Genomic DNA, 22,341 nt, shown 5'->3' with positions numbered 1-22,341 from the left:
TCTTTTAAAATTTGCGTATGAATACGGCTTCTTAATATACGACATAAAAACTAAGTGCAAAAACGCAAAGCAACTTGTGCTAAGTGGCCACTAAAGTAAAAAGCACGAATACTAACCTAGGCAGTGCAGGACGAAGCTGGTGTGCCTGCGTGTGTTTGCGTACGAAGGGAGCGGGCGACTTAGCGATGGTGAGTGTAGGCGTAACCGAGGGTAGAGAAAAGAAGCGAGTTTTGGCAATGATACGTGCTTCAATAACACTTGTCGTAGTTTTATACTAGTAACGCTCCCCTTGTAAACACAAAATATAGCTTGTGTGCACTCTACAGGAATACGCCGCCGCCGGTAGAAAATTGCATGTAATAATCATATGCACTCGCTTGTTTTATCCATCGTGAAGCACTTATGATGATTTTATACTAGTAAACCTAAAATACAGTTGTATTACTTTTTATTTAATTCTGTCGTCAGCTGATAATTGCTTCTTATAAATGTGTCTTTTCATGCAAAGTATTGAATTTTACGTGTATATGTTGCAAAATGTGGTGCGCCAAAAGTAAACAAATACTAGAAAATAAATAAGGATCGTCTGTGGAGGGGGTCAATTAGGGAGATAAACAGAGTTATTTTCTAGACTATGTAAGCTCGCTTATTCGTACAATATTAGGAAAACAAGCAATGCAGCATAATGTGGCAAAGATTAAAGCGCACCGTCTTATTCGTGCAGGTTTACATTTGGCACTCCACTCGAAATTATTGTTGAAAGATTATAATTATTTCCCTAATTTTCTTCTCGTCAGCTAAATGAGTTGCACTGGTCGACGTGTACATATCATACATGCCATAGATAAAATTCAAAGGAGCCATCAGAAGTAATTGTTGAAAAGTTACAATTCTCTTACGTTTGTGTATAATATGGCGTCCGGATGTATGGCATAAAAACTGCAGTGCAAAAACACAAAGTAACATGTGCTATGTGGTCATTAAAAAGCATGAATAATATCTAATTGAGTCAAGTCAGGACGAAGCTGGTGGGTATACGCGTGGCGAGGGTAGTGAAAACAAGTGGGTTCTGGCAATGATACGAGTTTCAGTAGCAGTTTTCATAGTTTCGTACTAGTAGCGCTCTATTTGTAAACATAAAATACATCTTCTGTGCAGTGTTTATAGATACCGTCGGTGGAAAATAGTATCTAGTACAGTCAACTTTCATATGCACTCAGTTATTTTATCAGTCATGAAGCACTTGTAATGATTTTACACTTAACCCTACACTTATAAACGTAAAATACAGTTGTATTACTTTGTATTTAATTCTATCGCTTGCAGAAATTTGCTGTTTATAAATGTCTTTTCATGCAAAGTATTGAATTTTATTTGTAAATCTTCCAAAATATGGTGTGCCAAAATAAACCAGTACCGTCTTATTAACAAGGACGTGTATGTTTCAGTAGTGAAACGAAATACAGAAATGTAGAGCGGAAACTGATAAGAGGACAGTTCCTTCTGAACTAAATGTGGTGAAAGGGGCCAAAGTTTAGATGATATCTTAAGTTGTGGGGCATACATTTGTAAAATCCACGGAAGAAATATGTTATTTAATTTCACTGTAGTACAAGTAATCAAAATATAACAGAATCACACCTATTACATGTATAATAAGGTAGAATATAATATATAATTGTGCTCTTTACCTCGTTGTACTCCGTAAGAAAGACATGATGAAGTGAAGTGCTATGTAAAGGCAAGTGTACAGCGTGATCATAGAAGTGTTGCAAAGTTGAGCCACACTCAAGGCATATGTTTTTGTCAGGGTGGGTGCAATTTTCCCCAGCCCAAGATTCTCCTTTGGCTTTCTTTGGGGAAGGGGGGAGTAAAATTCACAATACAACTCAACCCACCTGCAAAAATATACTTCGAAACCTGAATTGAAATAATAACCTTAATGTGATTACTTTCTACACTACTATTTTCACAATTGGCTTAAAATATTTATCTAAAGATCATCATCAGCACAGAGTGCCACTGAAAAAGAAAAAAAAAAGTTTGAGAATCGTGTATAACGTGTATTTTTTTTTTAAAAGGAGGGTATTGTAGACTTTTTAGGTGGGTTTTACTCGGAAATACCTTCTGCATTTTTTCGAGCTGAGGAAAATTACAATAACCTTGATTTGTAGACTGGGGACACATTTAATTGAAATAAGAATAATATACCTTTCTCTTTGGTCAATATTATTGATCTGTTGCTTTGAGTGAGAAAACGTACCTATCACGTACAGTCCGCAGCAAAAAACTTGCAACATGAGCATGTAAGTTTATTGTGAAACTACACCTAACAGCGCAGGTAATCAACATAACGTCTAAGTGGCACGAATCACGCTAGGAGAAACCTGCGCTGCACAGTTATTTTGGAGCAAAAGGCTTCGTCGTTTCACAATAAATTTACACGCTCATGTTGCAGGTTTTTTGCTGCGGACTGTACCAGCTTAAAATACCTACTTTGCAGATGAAGCGATGTTGCCAAAGCTGTGGTAACAAATAGGCCTTTTCTGAATGCCTGTCTATTTTCTTTCATATTGTTGCATCTTTTCATTGTATTTTCATTAGGAATGCCCCTGCGAAGTTTTTTAAAGTATGAATTTCAGGGCTTTGGAACGGAGAATAAATTGTTGTTTTTCTTTAAATAACACATTGTATTTGTCAGGCTTTCACTAAGTAGAAGTTCGATTGGAGAACATCGTTTAAGTAGAATTGGTGTCCAAACTTGAGTTCTTATTTAGCGGTGAACATCTTATTCACTGACAAAAATAATATATTTTTGTTCTTGTTATTTTAGGTCGGCAGAGTCACCGTATGCCAGCGCGTAAGCGCTATAAAATAGAAAGGAAAGTTAGAGAACACAATAGAAAACTTAGAAAAGCAGCAAAATTAAATTCTAGAAAGAGTAAGTATTGTTTTTTTGTTCGTAAGTGTATACAGCATGTGTGTAAACTTACGCAATGACAAATAAAATTATTTTATTTTCACTCAATACTGATTTCAATCTTTCGAACGTTGTTGAATTAATAAGTTCAATGCAGAAAAATCTTCAGTCAACACTACATATTGTAAGTAAATAACGTATGTACTGTATTTATCCACCCAATAGTGAGCTGTATCAAAATAGAGAGAAAGCGAGAGAGAGTAATGTTAAATGAAGTTTTGTAAAGTAGATTAGCCAGGAAATAAACTGTAAACGTTATGACAGCAAAGAAAAAGCCGTTGACTTCTCCTGAGATAGATACCAAACTTTGTGTAGCATTATGATGCTAAATGACATTAATTCCATAACTTGATACACAAAGTAAAGTTAAAAAAGAAAGTGTGTTATTTACATTTTCCTATGTATGTATTTTTTTTAAAATCGAAACAATTATATTAATTTGTGCATTAAAGTATTTGGCAAGTTTATAGAGTGATTTTTGTTTGTTAGTGTTGATACTTATAGTACGGAAGTGGAAATCTGAACCATGGCGAAGTCTTGGATGTAAAATGAAATACACTCTGATCCTCTGCTTAACGGACGACGAGAGAAGTTACGCAAATTCAGATTATTCACAGCTCATGTGATATTAAATATAGTAAATACATTAGTTGTAAGTGTAAATATAGGTTAATGTCGAAATATTGTACTTGGTGTTCGAATTACTGAGATTATCAACATCTGCAAGGAAACAAAAGTATAGTTGAGTGATGTGTTAATGGGCTGGAAAACATACTGCATATGTGTAATTTTCTTAATTAAGTGCATGTCGTTCTCCTGTAAAAATTTCTTAATTCGTATACTGACTGTGCTACAAAGAAAAGTAACGAAATAAGACATGCAATATTAAATAGCGACAATTGATTGTGGACAGAAAAAATAAGAATTTCGAGTATAGCTTGCAACTGTTCTATGTCGTGGCTTGTCAGGTCATTTAATCATGACGAAGTCATTTTGTAGGGAAAAGATATTTTGTGTTCCGCACCGTACTGCATCGCAGATTTATCTTCAAGTGGCGGAAAGTACTTCTTGTGCTAAATGCATATGAGCTTGTTGCTACATCTCTATAAAGAACACGGACAATCAGAAGAGTTGAGTTGATTTTGACGTTAACGTCCCGTTCAGCAGCTGTGCTATGTGAGACAGACCTTTTGATTAACGTGGAATCCGAACCATATGAGCTCTCACCGGGAATCGACCCCGGGTCTCCCACGCTAAAGGTTCTTATGCTGACCACTTAGCCATGAAGGAGCTCGGACAATCAGAAGAACGTAATTAAAGTTCGTTTTGTCGAATATGAGGATCCTCTATTGTGAGTACACAGACAAGCACTTAAATAGACAAACAACAACAAAATAATAATAAAAGTTTCTATTTAACTATTTATAAGTACATAAGCAATGATCATGTCCAAAAAATCTATTATGACATTTGAGCTCTTTGAGAAGTTTCAAATTTTAATACCTTGCATATTACTTAATGACAAAAAAGGAACAGCCTTTCAGTTTTATGTACTAAAAATATCGTATACGAAGCGGTGATGCGTTTAATGTCGATGTATATTTTTATGAATATTCTTGCTTCCAAGATACCTTAAAATGAACCACAATATCACAGCAAATATAACAGATTTCAAATATTGATAACTGCGAGTAATAATATTCAATTTTCTTCTTACTAGTATCGATAATAAACTACTATCAACATTCGTACTACAATACATTACACCACAAAATATCTCAACTTCGATTGCTACGAAATAAAATTTACTATGTTGAAGGAGATCGTAACATTTTGTACAGTGTCACATTTTTAAATTGAGCACCGAGAAATCAGTTGAGTTACTTCAAATTTTACATCTACATAATAAAACAAAAATGGTAAACATTTACTGTATGTACATTAACATTGATATTCGCATTCTAGTTATCGTTGCAGACGTAATTCACTCATGAGCTATGCCATACAAAGGTAAACGTAAGTGAATGTACATACACTAGTTTAGAAAAATAACAAACGAGAATGCACCAACAAATACGATAAAGAAATAGTTATTTGCCAAACTATTAGGACAGTTTGTTATAAAGAGTTAATTAAAAAAAAAAAAAAAGAGACCTTTTTCACCTTATATTTAGGTATTTAGGCTTAACTAGAAGACAACTTCGATCTTTTTAAGATCCACAATCATAACTAAACTGGTATATTAAATATGAAAAAGAGGAAAGCAACAAGTGTTCCACTGAATCCTATTTCAGTGATAGTTGTAAACCTGTGATAGCAAACTTGTGAGTTACAAGGTAAATAGTATTCAGTTCATTCATATGTAAAATGAATACCACCATATTTAACTTCAGCCGCAATTCATCAATGACACATAGTGCTTAATGCATACTTCGCTTTTCTGTTCACCGCATAAAATTATATTTTCTCTTAGGTTACTGATAAATAGTCACCAACACTTCTATAAAATATCTGGTATCCAGAAATCATTCAGATTCACATGACGTTTATTATCACACACACACACATACAAAAGCTCATTAGCATCATCCGTTGTTCACCGAAAACTATGCAACTTTTTCAAGTTCTGGAGTGGTTCAATTCGAAGTCACAACCATCCCTCTGCCTTCATTATATGCGGCACTAAGTAATTTGTGGTAGTGTGATTTCGTTATTTTGCCTTTTATTAAGTTCATACTTTAGCTTTCCACAAGTATACTCTGAGGCTAAGAAAGACGGTGATGATAATTAAGAACCAGCTGGTGGAATGAACAAAGTGGGAGAAATGGAGAACTCCAAGAAAACTTACCACAAAGCCCACTTGGAGAGATGGGATCAAACTAGGGACCCCACTCACCAGAGGTGATCACTCGACCGCTGAGCCACCGCGGCTTCAATTGATTTTGTACATTGTTAATTTTCTATGATACTGTATGTATGACTTGAATTGTAGTTGGTACTTTTTCGATGTAAGTTAGACTGGTGTGTCCTCTTTCCCTATATTAATAATAATTTATTTGTTTTCGTAACCGTAGAACAAGGCAAGAAAATAATCACTGTTCCTGGAGGATGTCCGTTTAAAGAGGAAATCTTACAAGATGCAGAAGAATACAAGCAGAGAATGGCCGAAGAGCGTAAGCGTAGGTGGGAGGAGATGAAAGCAAAAGATGAGGAAAGTGGAAATAATACCTTGGAGAACTTAGCACAGGACGCTGCAGTAAAGAATAGGCTATTTGATACTCTGACAGAACCATCTCAAGAGAAAAGTTTTGTTGATGGTACAAAACGAACTCCGTGTTACAGAGAATTTAGAAAAGTAAGTTTACTTTTACTGGTATAGATTTAATATTAAGAGCCTAACACTAAAAATAATACAATATTTACCATTTTTCTTTTGCTTGTTTATTCGTAAGTGAAAGGAAATAATAAAATGCAACTTACCACAACCATGGATAATGTTATTCTACAACAGAAAATATGAATCTGAAGTATTTTCAGTGTTGCCATCCATAGAAATTACAGTTACCAGGATAACAATTCCTACAAATTCTAAGTTAAGGCTGCGACTAGAGGAACGAATTCAACTGCATTGCATTACGTATCACGTTGTTTTGGTATCCTGTTAACTATTTTTTATTAAAATTAAATAATAATGTTGTGTTTCAGTGTTAGGGGTGCACTTAGTCAGTGAAGTTCCCTGATTTGTTGATGTCTAAAACGGCTGTCCAACGTGTCTGCAACGAATGGTCTGATGCGCGTGTGAGCCCAAAACGCATCAGAATAGTGATCACAAAAGGATTCTAACCCAGGGGGACCTTCGACCGAGGTTCACTTTTGCTAAAGGGTAATCTTTTTCAAACCCAACCGGAATTGCTGCAGTCCCAACCCAATCAATTTCAGAAAGAAAATTGGTAGGAAACTTTATACAATGCACATTTGGAGTCGAGTAAATAGACTAGTTCTCACTTCACGTTTTCGGTAGGCTCTAGAACACAGACATAGGCCTGTAACGAACTGGAAACTTGTATTGTGGGGCTACAAGTCTCGTTTTTGTCCGTATTCCAATAATGAAAGGTGTCAATGTCAAGCACACCAAAAACCTAGTGTAAAGCATTTTACGTGTGGAGGATGTGGATGAAGCTGGAGGAGGTATGTGAAAGTGTGAGGGGATCACTCATATTGTTGAACATGAATCATGTTTATTTGGACAGTTTCCAGTGACCTGGTGTTGCCATTTCTGTGGCACTTTCATGATGAATATGCAGTGGACATTCCCGTCTTTCAAGATGACAATTGCTGTGTTCACAGGGCTCACATGGTTTGAGGAACATTTAGGTACCTTGTTGCATGTGATCTATTTAGCAAAGTTCCCGGATTTAAATCGAATTGAACATCCGTGGGATTATTTGAATTTGCGGTGAAACGCAGAAATTACGGGACCTACTGATGAGGAAGTGGATTCACATTGATGTGGCATGTGTACAAAACTGCATGTCGCTACTTTCAAATAGAATCCAGGCCAGAGATGGTATCACCCCTCTGATTTTAGGTAAAATTCTACATGTGGGTGACTTTTTTTTTTTTTTTTTTTTTTGGTCGGGTGCGCTAATTCTGGCTATGAGTGTTATGCATTGTCCCAGCATTTTTCTAGTACTGCTGATAACAAACCTAAGTGGAACTTCCATTAGTGCGTTTTTGGTTATTATTAGTTATCTACTTTACTTTAAATAAAACTATATGTTATTATAGAAATTATTGAAATATTCTTTCGTTTCATTGATTCCTATTTATGGAAATCTGGTTTCCAGGTAATAGAAGCTGCTGACGTGATTCTTGAAGTTCTAGATGCTAGAGATCCACTCGGTACGAGATGTCGTCAAGTTGAAAAGGCAGTATTAGATTATGGACCGAGCAAGAAACTTGTTTTAATTCTTAACAAAGCTGGTAAGTTTTATTGTAACACACACAATTCACTGTAACATGAGGAACAGTGAGGATTAGCATAAGCACCTTAGCAGATCTCTGAACTGATCATAGAATTTTCTCTTTGCATCTAACGTGATTGTTGAGATACATACACGTATAATTTCTTCTTTCCATATTTCTAACAAGGAACGGACATGAACCTACCATCGAAATAGATACGAGGGAAAATCTTGTATACCAATAAACACTTTCCCCTCATACTTATTCTGTCTGGCAATACAAAACTTGGTACACATATTTCTTATCCCCTATAGTATTTTTCGAGATACATTTGGATTGTGTGCTTTTACCCGGGGCCACTCCAGACGGGTCCAAAGTTGATCGGGGGGATTTCTGGAGGGTATTTTCCTGACATTCTCCCAATTTCCCCTGTTCCCTGACTGACTTCAAGTATGTTATGGGCCCCAATGCGTAGCACCTCTAGAAAGCTTGTTTCATGCTGAAGGGAATGAACTATAAATCATGACTTTCCAATGAACAGTGTTGATGCAATAGCTATTTCACTGGAGTCTACGATTTTCCTTATAATAACATTGTTAATGGCCTCCAGGGATTTACTCCGTTGTCCATGGCACCTGAGTTTTTGTGCATGAACGTACCTTTGTTATGTTTATCGAATGGACTAAGTTTGATTCGGATGTCCGGATGACACTTTCATGTCCGTTCCTTGTAAGATCAAGCTCTAGAAATTCTGGCATATGTTTATTTTTTGTTATCTTGGTGATACGTTTACATGAGTTAGTAAGATCCTTTCCAGGAGCGCATTTCTTAAAACTCGTAAGTTTACATGAATGTCAGTTTACAGGTAGCAACTTCAAGTACTACTACAGTAACAATGAAGTACTACAGTGCTTCAAGTAACAGCTTCAAGTGGAAATACAACTTCATATAAAGTTTACACGAAGTTAACACTACTTCATTTAGTCTCACCAACTCAGTAAAAAGGACAAATGATGTTACCTGTAGCGTATCATGTAGAGTTGCGATTTTATGATGAATATAATTTTCTGAAATTTGTGTACACTTACACTGTTATTTCAAAACTTGCTTCCTTCATGAGAAATAGCACAAACCCCTAGAAGTTTAAATCTTTAATTTCCGTATCATTGAACACATGGTGATAAAGCACACTACTGTGAGCTAGATAATGAAAGAAAAGTTCTGAATATAATTACGAAACTTCTACTACAAGCATTACTGGTAAGCAAGCCACGTTTTCGAAATAACAGATAAATCCTAATGTTGCTGATATGCAATGAAGCCTGTTACAGAAATAATCAAATACGTATTGTTAGCTGTAATTCAGTATATGTTGTTCGATTTCGTAATAAAATACTTCGTAGTGTTTTGTGTTAATATTCCATGTATAGTTGTTTCTGCCATATTACTTCACCCACCCTCTTGTTACAGTGTTGCTTATTTGTTGTTGATAATGGTTTGCTTTTAAATGTATAGATCTGGTTCCTCAGGAAAACCTACAACAGTGGTTAAGCTACCTTCGACGAAGTTTTCCTACTGTTCCTTTTAAAGCAAGTACCCAATCACAAAAGAGGCGTTTAGGACGCAGGAAAAAGAAGCTAGTGCGATGTCCTAATAAGTTAGTGAAAAGTTCTCCTTGTTTGGGAGCTGATTTACTTGTTTCCGTGTTGGCGAATTATTGCCGAAATAAAGGAATCAAGACGTCAATTCAAGTGGGCGTTGTAGGTAAGTGAAGTTTCATGTATATTCTGTCTTGTTGATACTGCAGGCTTTTTTATAAAAAATTTGCTGCTCTTTTATATATGGACAGCTGTCTCTGGCAGCTATAAAGTCCGCTTAAAAATTGCTTCCATTGTTTAGCTATTATAAAGAACAGAGTGACTTAATGATAGAGCTCTCATCTTTGATGTCAAGGACACGTACGTACGTACGCGCGCGTGCGTGCGTGCATGTATGAGTAGTAGTAGTAGTAGTAGAAGAAGAAGAAAGACAATATAATAACCGTTGGTTTTTACGGGATTAATTCCTTCCATTCTACTATCGTACGAGTTAATGCCAAAAGATGCATATCTGACGACTAATTTTGCTTATTATTCGAACCAGTTATTTATTACGATATTACGTTAATTTTGTATTTCACGAACCTATGACTTAATTTAGGGGCATGTATCCTGTCTGGGCGCTTCAGCAACTTAGAAGCCCATTATCATTTTCAATGTCTTCAGTACCAAAAACCAAAAGCGGAAAATTTTAAGAAAAGATAGGATATGTTAACCTTAATGCTCCCAGATTTTCTATAGTTTTATTGACTTAGAACTTGTAATTAATATTTTAATTGGAGTTTTGTCCTTTCCTTTTCTAAATAAAGTTAAATTCAATTAGTTGCCATTCCTCAGCGTGGCAAAATTCATAAAATTTTAGAATTTTTTGAAACCTAGATGCACTTTATTCACTAAATCAAACTTTCAACATACCTTGGAAAACATAGCAACAAATTAAGTTTTCGTTCTTTCCGGCGTGAAAATTAGAAAGGAACACGGGAAATAGAATCAAAGCTAAGACCTAGAAATAAAATGTAATTGTGCACAAACTAAATACAATGGAACATTACAGTTTTTGAGTTTGTCCACCGGTCATTCGGTTAAACAAATATTAATTCTCAAATCTAAATAGGCCACAGCCCCTATCCTAATAATAAACAGCGAAGCACATTCATATTCAGTATCACCACTGTCTATTTTGAAATAATTGAATTGGAACAATACATTTTAAATTACAGTTAAATTTGCAACTAAATCGTTACAATAAGTTTTAAATTGACAAATTGCCTATATACTTGCAATATCTATTGGCAGCGCAGCGCAGAGATACCTATTAGTGTGACACACTAAATGACAGACTCAGAATTTTGTCTTTTATAATTCGGGACAGGACGTTTGGGCGCCATCATTTGGGCGAAGACGTTTCGGCGCTGCCGTTTGGACGCAAAGCCGTTTAGGCGCCAGACGTTTGAGTGCGAGGTACATAGTAAAAATCACAATTTACGACATATAAAGTAAGGTAGGCATTGAAAACTAAGCGCAAATCAAGATATATATACATTTCCTACACTTCTATCTTTATCTCACCTCATTTATCTGCATATTTTCTATCTCTATCTTATTTATTCATCTAAATTAAATAGTTTAATGCGTTTGTGGCATTTGTTGCCTAACCTCGTCATGGATTTTTCGCTTGTTCACGATTCTTGTACTTCTGATCTAATGTTGATCTAATTTTTGTATTGTATAAGAAAGCTACGAAATGAAGGAATCAGACGAACTGTTAATAATTTTCTTAATGTTAATTAAAACATATTGATTTAATTTTTGTATTTTTTTTAAAGTTAATAATTACATACTTATGAATATTAAAATTTGTTTTCTTTCGTATTACGTTTGCCAAACTTTTCTCTTCCTTAAGTCCAATAAAGAACTACTAATAAAAGATTTCCGCGCACTCGAGTTGAGGGAAGTGGCCCTCCGTAGCGTAGTCGCTAACGCTCTCGCCTTCGGTGCGAGCGGTCCCGGGTTCGATTCCCGATGGGGACATTCTGTCGAAAAATTGTAACACGCTCTTTATAACACGCCAGCCACCCTAAATGAGGTTTTCCTGGGTCTTCCTCATTCACACTAGGCAAATGCCGGAGTGGTACCTAATATATAGGTCCAGGCCGCTTCCTTCCTTCCCCAATCCTTTCTTTTTCCCCTTTCCCCGAATAGTGTACTCCCTTAAACGTGACGGGCTGCCGAAAGCCCAGAAATCTAAAAATCCTAAATCCTAATCGAGTTGAGGGAAGATGTTAATACAGGGTGTGTAAGACATTGAGTTTAGGAACTGCAGTATGCCGTATTTTGGGTATAACTTTTTTTTTTAACATTCCAATATAAAAATCAAAACTTAACACACTTTTTTTTCGTCCCATTGTAAGCATTTAATCTGCATTGAAGAAAGTGGCGAAAGGAAAAAAAAAAAAAAAAGATTTCAAAGTGAAAAATAATTGTTAAGTGTACATATATTGGTCATTTAGCCACTAGAAATATGTTTGACATTGACACTTATCGCATAACTACAGTAGAAGGCCTGCTTTAAGTTTTTTAATGGAATAGGCTCACTATGTATGTAATGCAGGCAATCATATCTAGTCTGGTCTACTTACCTTAGCTTGAAAAGTTATCAAATAAAAAGCACACTTACCTTTGGCTGAAACTTAAATTTACAAAATTTAATTGTTAATTCAGATTTAGAATTTTGAAATTCCAGTATTTCTAGTATGTAAAACAAAATCCAGTATAATTCAAGGACTTCCACTACAGTAGACACCTTGTGATATCTTGATTCGAACTTAGTGCTCAGCGCCTAACACAATGACTTTTTAATTTAACTCGCGCCCAAACGTCTGGCGCCCAAATGGCTTCGCGCCCAAACCTCCAGTGCCCAAACGGCGGGGTCCAAACGTCCGCGCCCAAATGGCGGCGCCCAAACGTCACGTACCGTTATAATACCATGTTTAAAGGTATATAGTGTGCACTTTTTTCCTCCAAAACTTTAAGCCTAAAAATAGAAGCAGTAACTGAAATAAATAAAATTATTGCACTTTTATCGAAGGATACGAATTATCATTAATTGTTGAAGGATATATTTCTCCAAAGTAAATATTGGTGAACTGCTCTCGAACTAACTCTTTTCCAAAAGTATTAAACGATGACTTATTTAGTAAATAGTATGTTGCGTCTTATATGCGAAATATAATTTTTATTTTCATTCGTTTTTACTTATCAAAAACAGGATGCGCATAATATATGCATAAATACGGTACATATATATAATATGGACGCTTGGAACGAAGAAATCCGAAGTAGAAATAAAACATTAATTGCTTATCAGGAGATAAAGTATGCTGTGAGTTCTTTACTATAACGCTTCATCAGGTGACGCAGGAGAAGGGGGAGAAGAAGTGGGTAGAAAAGAATAATTAAAGAACAGGAGAAGCAAAAAGCGTTCAGATTGGCGCCTTATGGGAACACAGGGTCGCATGAAAGTTGATTGATTCGTATTTACGTTCTTTGGCGGTGGCGAGACTACATAGAACGAGACTTGCGGTTTAAAGTGGGATCAGAACCTCTTTAATGCCCTCAATGCTCTTCCTCCGGAAATCGATTTCGGAACCTTGTGCACCACGCTAGTCAGTAGACTAGTGAGGAGGGCTGGTTACGTGGTAGCATAGCCGGCTCTGCATATGTGCAGTACGTGCATTTACATGGGGCGGGAGAGATCTGGCATAAAGTATACAAAATTGAAATATATGACTCGCGTTGGACAATGTGTGCGAAGACTAAAGTTCCTTCCTAATATCTCATTATTACATGAATGCCACGTTACGCTGCATGTTTATAGGAATCTTCAAACAACACATGATTTCTAGGATAGCAGCAACCTACTGAGATGATGATATGTGCTTCACACCACTAAAACTTATTGTGTGCTGTGCCATCCATTATTGACATACTTTATTGGAGACAATCATGGGATTCGGCTTACTGTTGGTCAGCAAAAGTACAGATAATTAGTAGTCTCACACGTTGCATATTTACATATTTATATAGGTGATCTTTACATATTTTTATCGGACTTGGAATCTGCATTTTAACAGGCAGTCGTTTCAGCAAGACAGAGAGACAGCGCACACCTCTAAGGAAACCTCATACCTTGTACAACATTAACAACACCATATTTATTTATCGTAGTAATCAGGTCTCAGGTTAGAATCCCGCGGCATACTGAGTGTTGCTGCTTTCCATAATTTTTCGTAAATTGTACCAAGCGAAAGAAGGAGTGGTTCTTTTTAATACTTAGACCCTCGCTAATAATTGTCTAAATTTCCTTCCTTTGTTTTTATTGGTAATATATACGTCGTTAAGTGACTAGCAGCTGTGTCTGTAACTCTGCAGGTAGTGTAAAAATATAACATTGATGCGAAAACAGGACATTAAGCTTCAAATCAAACAACTAATCTGTTATTAAATTGATACAAACAAAAACAAAGAATCTGAAGAGATCTAGAAAAGTAATATTGTCTATCTCAAAATATTTATAGATTGAAAATATGCATAAAATTGATTTTGGGCCTGAGAACTTGGCTGTAGGATAACTTTCCGGTAATAGATACAGGTCCAATAGACGTATGGACTGACCTATCCATCTATCATCTGGATGAGTTTATTTATTCTCATCTTTTATCATCTCAGTAGGTCCAATAGACGTATGGCCGGAAACAAAATTTCCTACCAAATGGGTTACCTATAATAGTCTGTTTTGAACTTCATTCATTTGTATGGGGCCTCGGCGGCTCAGTGGTAGAGCGTTCACCTCTGGTGCTTGGGGTCCCGGGTTCGTGGCCAAGGGAACTTTATGGTGGACAAACACTGTGTGCGTGGGCTTCCTCGGGGTTCTCCCGTTTCCTCCCACTTTCTTCATTCCACCATTTCATTCATTACTCATCATCACCGTCTCCTTAGCCTAACCGGCATATCAGTGGGACGTAAAACTCAAAGATTTTATTTCATTTTCATTCATTTGTATGATATTTGTGTCATTTGTGTCATGCCTTTCTTCTTGCTATATTATTATTAGCCCTTAAAGGATCCTGGCTTTTTGGGCTGTTTTTTTAGACTTTCAGTCAAGCAGCTACTGTATCGTCACTATTTATCCTAGGATCATGGTTCATACCTCATTCTCTTCAGAATAGAGCTGGCTTTCAAATGGTACCACTTGCATGCTCATAGCATACCAGAAGCGGGAAAAAAATGTCAAAGTGAAAATTTCGGAGGGAAAATTCTTTTCTCGAACTTTGCTTCCCCCTGGACCCCCCTGTGTGATCGTAGTCATCTAAAAAAAAATCTGATAAATAGTACTTGGTATACTGAATGTGTGTGCCAAATTTCAAGTTTCTATCTTGAATAGTAAGGGCGGGAGAATTTTTATCAAAAATTCCCACAATGCCCCAAATTACCATAAAAGACTATGATCTCAGGGAAAAAACATTCCTAAGACATCCCTAATTACCCTAGGACTATAATCCGCCAATCATTCTCTTGAGAATAGAACTGTCTTTCAGGCGGTACCATTCACATGTCTCCATCATGTTTCTAAGGCGGGAAATTCCTGAAAAAAGGGATTTTTGGGGGGCAAAATTTCCCTTTTTTCAACTTTTGCCCCTCTGGACCCCCCTGTTTTTACGCAGAAATCGAAAAAAAAAACTTCTGGTAAATACTACTCTTTGGACTGAATGTTTGTGCAAAATTTCAATCTTCTACGTGAAAAAATAGGCCCGCCAGAAAAAATTTCCCTACCATGCCCCACTTTTACCCTATACAGAAGTATATTTGGATGAAAATTCACTGAGACGGCCCTAATTACCCTAGAATAATAATTCGACCGTCGTTCTCTTCAGAATGGAACTGCCTTTCAGACGGCATGACTCACGTGGTCCTATCATGTATGTAAGGCGGGAAAATGACGAAAAACGGGATTTTTGGGGTAAAAAATCTCTTTTTTTTTTACCCCTTTGCCCCTCTGGTTCCTCCCCTGTTTTAGCACTGACATCGGAACAAACAATCTGGTAAATACTACTCGGTGGACTGAATGTTTGTGCAAAATTTCAATCTTCTACGTAGAAAAATAATCCCGCCAAAAAATATTGAACATAGGCTTAGAAAATGAGAAAAGAAATTTTTGACTTATGACGTCATCACCTCCTATGTCTGGACGCAGGACGGTCTGAAACCATACGTAATGTCTTCTACAAGGCCTCTGGACTTGGAAAAAAAAAAAAAAAACGGACGAAAAAGCTCAAATAGAAGAAATAACGCAATGTACCATGAAAAACGCGTATGGTACAAATTGTACCATAGGATCCCCAAAGGTTAGTATTCTGATTGAAGTTCAGCTGTATAAAGAGTTACAGCATACTCTTCATTGATTTGAATGTTGTGTGACACTTGCTAATTAGATTTTCATTAATATGATCTTGCATATTTCTAACATTTTTATTTATTTCGCAGGTCTTCCAAACGTAGGCAAAAGCAGCATTATTAACAGCTTAAAGAGAAGGAAAGCTTGCAGTACGGGAGCGACGCCAGGTGTTACAAGGTGAAAAAAAAATGTGTATGAATTACAAGAAAAAGTGATAACTTGCTAATTCTTGAAATTCGTGTTTATTTTAATTGATGTGCACTGTTTCGCGAGCATTCATGAAGTTTAGTTTTATTGTAATACGCGTTATTTATTTACTAGCCTTCGCCCAGCTGGGACTTCCCCCAGACCCCTCATTTGCTCGATCTATGGCCTCGCATCTCTCATACCCCTAATATATCTTTAATGTTAAGAGATTTCGAAATCTGGCCATCTTATTTTAACAATTGTAACCCTGACTCCCTCCCTTTTTGGGAGGGAAGGGGGCGAAATATCAGAAAAAAAAAAACGCCGAAACATCTTCCAAATGAAATCAAATGAAATCTTGAAGTTTTACGTCCCACGCTTATGCCGGTTAGGCTAAAGGAGACGGTGATGAGAGATAAGTGAAATGGTGGAATGAAAAAAGTGGGAGGAAACGGGAGAACCACAAGAAAAACCACGAACACGGTGCTTATCCACCACAAAGTCCATACGGTGCGAGCTGGGATCGAACCAGGGACCTCAAGCATCAGAGGTGAACGCTCTACCACTGAGCCACCGCGCCCCCTAACACATCTTCCATTTTAAATAACAAACCTAAATGCCAAATTTTGCATCTCTTAGTCGTAACGAATTTCGAGATGTGGCTATCCAGATACAACAATTGTAACCCAACCCATTTTTCTTCCTGCTTTTGTTTCTTGCCTTCTAGGACAAATATCAAGAACGTGTGAAACACGTGTCTAATTATTTTAAATGGGAAGTCTAAATACCAAATTCCATAGCTCTAATCTTAACGAATTTCGAGATTGTCCATTTGATTACAACAATTGTAATTTTCACTCCTTTTCCTTCTCAGCCCTTTTTTCTTCCATTTTAGGTTAAATATTTTAATAATGCTGAAACATGTACCTAATTACTTTAAATGAAAAATCCATGTATCAAATTTCATGTCTCTAACATTCGGAAATTCCGAGATATGGACATTTTAAGATAATAATTGCCACCTCCTTTCCCCGTCAAATTCCTAAGGACCCTTCCTTAATGGGCCCTTATATCACAAATCCTATGCCCTGCCCAAATTTTAAGTTTCTAGTTTAAGCAGTTTGGTCTGGACGTTGAGCAGTCAGTCAATACTTCTTCTTTTATCTATAGAGATGTATGGCTTAAAAACCACAATACATTAGTGCTACGTCATACTGATGACGGCCGTTTCGTGGTCGGATCGTAAGCATAAAACAACGATTTTTCACCTTTGATTATTTAGCTGGTTAAAAAGAAGTCTCGATCACAACGTGTGTGATCTATTCAATCTATTCATTTCTATTCAATCACAACGTGTGTGATCTGTTCCCGTTGTTCGGTAGTGAGTTCATATAGCTTAAATCACTCGTTGTTGTGTTTTAATGCATGACGAGGTTACGAAACACTGCAGTAAATTTAAAAGTTGTAAGTTACTCAATGTTACTCTGATTTCACTGAATACCTGTCATGTGTGGCTCTACATAATAGTTGTAGTGCCCTTTCTTCCACCGTTCTGGTACGGCGCAGGCAATCCCACAATAAGTGTTATGGTTGACATTAAAGCATCGGACTTCCAAGAGCTGATTCGTTGCCAACGTAGGACAGGCTAACAAGGAAAGGAAATAGGAAACTAGAATTGAATAAAGTACATCAGGAATGAATACACAGTGCGTTCCATAAGATAACGATGGAAATCAAATACAACTATAGAATATTGAGCCGTTTTTATTACCGTCACTGTATATAGCACTCAACTGCTGTCATCTCATCATATTGGCTACAGTTAACACGGTTATGCCAGAAGATTATAATAGTGTACACATTCATACATATCTCCAAACTTATTCACATTAGCATCTAAGTTATAACAGTATTCTTGTTTTAGATGACTCATCCACTAATACACAGAATTAACATTTTTAGTTACGTCATCGTATTCCAATGCACATTTAATCCTTTAAATCGCTGTTTTTCATCAAAATATATATATCAATACACATTTATATTACTTTTATACTGACCATTGCATATAGCACAGGGATGATCATTTCATCATAGAAAGCTAAATGAATAATTCAACATGGCAAACACAATAATGCATTATATGAGTACGCTATCATATTTGTACACACATCCGAATTATGTGTGCAAGATATTTTATTCTTCCTGATGCGAAAGATGTTACTAATAAACAGGAGAGAGAAGATAATCCAGTTACGGAATCCTCATGGATTTCAGACTGTTAGATCTAGTACAGCATATTTATGTGTTCTTTCCTTCTGAACGACATTATTATATACATACTTATTTTTTTTATTTCAATCACTAATAATATATAAAACAGCAGAAAATATCAATTTAACAGAGAAAAAAGATGACTGGCTATAATTTCTCGGCCATTATCGCCAATAAACCGATGGCGCAGATTAATTATAATCTAACATTAACTTATACAACATAATAAACAAAAATAATAGCATAAATGCAATACTAACAATAACTAGAGTAAGGCCGCGCTAAGAAGAGCTCTGACAACTCTCACGTGCGATCAAGCGCGGTTGCCACATTTATCTTCTGTAACAATATAAATACAACAAGGGGCACATTTTGTGGAAATGAATCATATATGTATTACAACAAAAATATTATTTAACATTATATCTGACGAAAGTATTAGACAAAAGAAACAAACAAATTAGTATTGCGTTAAGATAGTTTACAAAATCGTAAAGAAAACAACCGTTACTTCTAAACACATAGGGCCTTATGCAGAGTCGTTTTGACATATGATTAGTGTCATACTAAATGCCTGACTACTGCATGGAAACATATGTTAGTCGAACTCTTTAGTATGAGATCGGGCTTCTTCGTGGCTAAGCGGTTAGCGTACGCCTTTGGCATGGGAGACCCCGATTCTATTCCCGGCGGGAGCTCATGTGGTTCGAATTCCACGTTAATCAGTAGGTCCACATCTCATATAGCCTCGCTGTTGAAAGAGACGTTAAATTCAAAATCAACTCAACTCTTTAGTATGACACTAAACACGCGTCAGAACGACTCTGCGTAAGACCCATAATGTTATATCTTTTTTTTTTTTTTTTTAATTGAAAACTACTTACGTTAGAGAATGGCTTTCACTTGTAGACAATTTAATTCCGTTTACTGTAGAAATCCTACGCTTTTTTCCTAGGATGGATAAAATTTCTGTCGGTTGAGCGAGATCTTTCGGGCACTTCTCTTTTGTGATTCCTTTCACAGTTGTAGGGCTAATGTATAAAGCTGAATCTACTCTTTCAATCACTTTATTCAATGGCAATAAAGGACCGTCGTTACGTTCTTTTTCGAAATATTCCCTAAGATTAAACAAATTCCCGTGCCTGACTTGTCAAGGGCACCCCCTTTCCGCACTTCTTACGCACTTCAGGCATTATGTTCATAAACACATGCACACACACATACACATACTAAATTTATATTTTAGGTCTATGTGAATAATACGAATACAAACTATGTTCCACTGATGAATGAAAATAACAACACAATATTCACACCAATGCACTGAGATGATAGCACAAAAAATCAAAACAACCTGACAACACAAAAACTTTCACAGTAATGAGTAGGTATAAATGCGACAACACTGTTCGGTTACCATGGAAACAATCTAGTGTTTCCAAATGTATTTTTGTGGGTCTAATCCTATCCTCCCCTTCACGTATTGGTGAAAAAATGTCTTCTATGAAAAGACAAGCAGCTGGATCACGTTCGTTACTTTCCAACCACTCAATTTCTAAATCAGTCCTTATGAAAAGCTCATTATAACGATCTCTCTAATATATAGAGTATGTAGGTACATTTTTTCCTTATGTCAACAAATTTCCTACAAAGATCATTACAAATTAAACTAATTTCAGCCTGACATTCCAAATCACAGTTCATTGCCCTTGAATTTTAGAAGAGCCATACAGACTCACTACCCTCTTCGCTTTCAATTCTACAAAAACCTACTCCCTGCGGCGATAGGGAGGTGGACCGGTTGTTGTTCCATGTAACCCCACTTCTATTTACGTAGCAAATTTGTCAAAAGGACAGAATTGTGTCAATAAGTGGAAAAGAAAAAAAAAGTATTCATTATTGTGGCAATAACTTTAGGCCTAGTGGAACTACGTTGTGCTGGAATGTTGAGGAGTAAAGTGAAGTACGATTATTCTTTTTTTTTTTTTAAAATATCTAGTTTGTAAATATTTCAACTTATAATCTGATTCAATCAGTGATAAAGTAATTAGATTCCTTTATCGTTCTGTCATGTGGTCGCTTTGATTCTTCTTGCTATGACGGTTCGCAACACTGTCGTCAACTTACACGATGTTAGATCTGTCAGAGCTCAGGTTACGATGGCCCTAGTCTAATACATTTTTGGTAATGGTAAAGATAAACAATAAGGGCGTATTAAAAGAAAATTAATCCTATTCTGTAATGGAGACAAAACGGGTCCATTACATAGTGTACCAAGGATCAAATGGCATTGTAGACACATTGTAGACACTAGACATGTAGGAACCCAGGATTTCAGCAGAATGATTATGCAGCTAGTGTTAGATGATTTAATATTGAATGATTTGTGGATAAAAAGAAATTAGTACTAGTCAGAGTATTGCTCAAGAGTTTGATAATCGATAAACTTTGCATAAACGTACATAAATTAAGTTGTAAAATTTAAGTATGTACAATTTTAGCTATCTTCTAATTCCTTTATTTAATTTTTTATTGTATATTTGTGTCATACTTATTTTGCATTGGTCTGACCATGGTCCGTATATCCCTATCTCGTAAAATTAATTACCTTTATTTTCTTTAGCATTCAATAGTTCTATTCTTTTTAATTCATTCCAATACTACATATGTCTTTCCCATCTTGTTCTATTAATGGTAATATTTCTTCTTTTGCCTTTTTTAATATTTTAAGTTTGGCGCCAAGTCTGTATTGAAGAAATTTTGACAAGTTTTCTTTCACTTCATTTCTTACAAGCGTTAGCCTAGACACTGTGCTCCATTTTGCAGAATCACATTGTTGCTACCATCATCGTTGATTTTGCGCGTTATTTTAAAGTAGCATGTGCGTCACTCGTAGGAGAAATGAAACAATAGTACGAGGTAAGTAAAAAAATTATCCGCAATGTAACTATAACTTTTCTTACATTAGTTCATACTGACTTCTTTCCTCGTTTATTTTATTGTTATGCTGTTGTAGTCATGCTATCAAAATTTGATCCTAATTCCTCCATTTGTCTTACTTTTGTTGCTGATAGATCATGGCCACTCCATTAGAAATTTGCACCAGAGAAAAACAACGAGCAGTAATCTGGTTTTTGTGGTCGGAAGGTGTATCAGGGACTTGCTCGTGCGTAACACTTGTGCGACCATGTTTGACCATTTTTCAATCCATTCGTAGACACTCTGTTGCGGCAAGACACTGTTCCCGTATTGTGCCGAAAGTCTTTGATGGACTGCGGTCCCTGATACATATTTCGACTACAAAAACCAGATCACTGCTTGTTGTTCCTCTTTGGTACAAACTTCTAATGGAGCGGCCATAATCTATCTACAACAAAAGGAAGACAAATGGAGGAATTAGGATCAAACTTTCATAGCATGACCACAACAGCATAACAATAAAATAAACGAGGACAGAGGGCAGTATAAACAATGGATGAAAAGTTATAGTTACATTGCGGGTAATTTTTGACTTACCGTACCCTCGTAGATTCAATCTGTTACTTATCAATCATATTCTTCACATGCAGTACATAAATAAATAAATAATTTGTTACAGCAGACTAAAATCTATCAACTGCATCCTACTGGTAACGAACAACATGCTTTTTAACGTCATAAAAAGTAGTTTTCTCATTCTAGATGATTTCCAGTGATCTTCTAGAAATCTGCACGTGAGAATTTGCCCTCAAGTATCTCATTTTGTTTAGCTCAATCTGATCTATCAATTAATTAATTGTCTATCTTTGGATAGTATTATAGTTAAGCAAAAATCAGAGTTTTAAGAATGAATCATCATTTTAGGTTGTTGCTCATAAAAATTTTTTATGTACTGTCATGTTGCT

The 22,341-nt window shown here is 36.1% G+C and overlaps 1 protein-coding gene across 2 annotated transcripts in view; it reads left to right on the top strand.

The window, feature by feature from the left end:
- The window catches only part of Ns1 (Nucleostemin 1), a 68,568-nt gene that overhangs the window by 19,313 nt on the left and 26,914 nt on the right, over positions 1-22,341 (top strand). For both annotated transcript variants that reach the window (XM_081742756.1, XM_081742755.1), the window contains 5 exons: positions 2,834-2,941; positions 6,055-6,335; positions 7,828-7,963; positions 9,461-9,709; positions 16,087-16,174. In XM_081742756.1, coding sequence (XP_081598882.1) covers positions 2,834-2,941; positions 6,055-6,335; positions 7,828-7,963; positions 9,461-9,709; positions 16,087-16,174 — 862 coding nt within the window. The remainder of the gene's footprint in view (positions 1-2,833; positions 2,942-6,054; positions 6,336-7,827; positions 7,964-9,460; positions 9,710-16,086; positions 16,175-22,341) is intronic.

The sequence above is a fragment of the Thermobia domestica genome, chromosome 16 (assembly GCF_964235325.1).
Source record: "Thermobia domestica chromosome 16, izTheDome1.hap1.1, whole genome shotgun sequence".
Taxonomy (NCBI): domain Eukaryota; kingdom Metazoa; phylum Arthropoda; class Insecta; order Zygentoma; family Lepismatidae; genus Thermobia; species Thermobia domestica.
The sequence above is the reverse complement of the archived record's forward strand: the minus strand, read 5'-3'. Positions and strand labels throughout refer to the sequence as shown.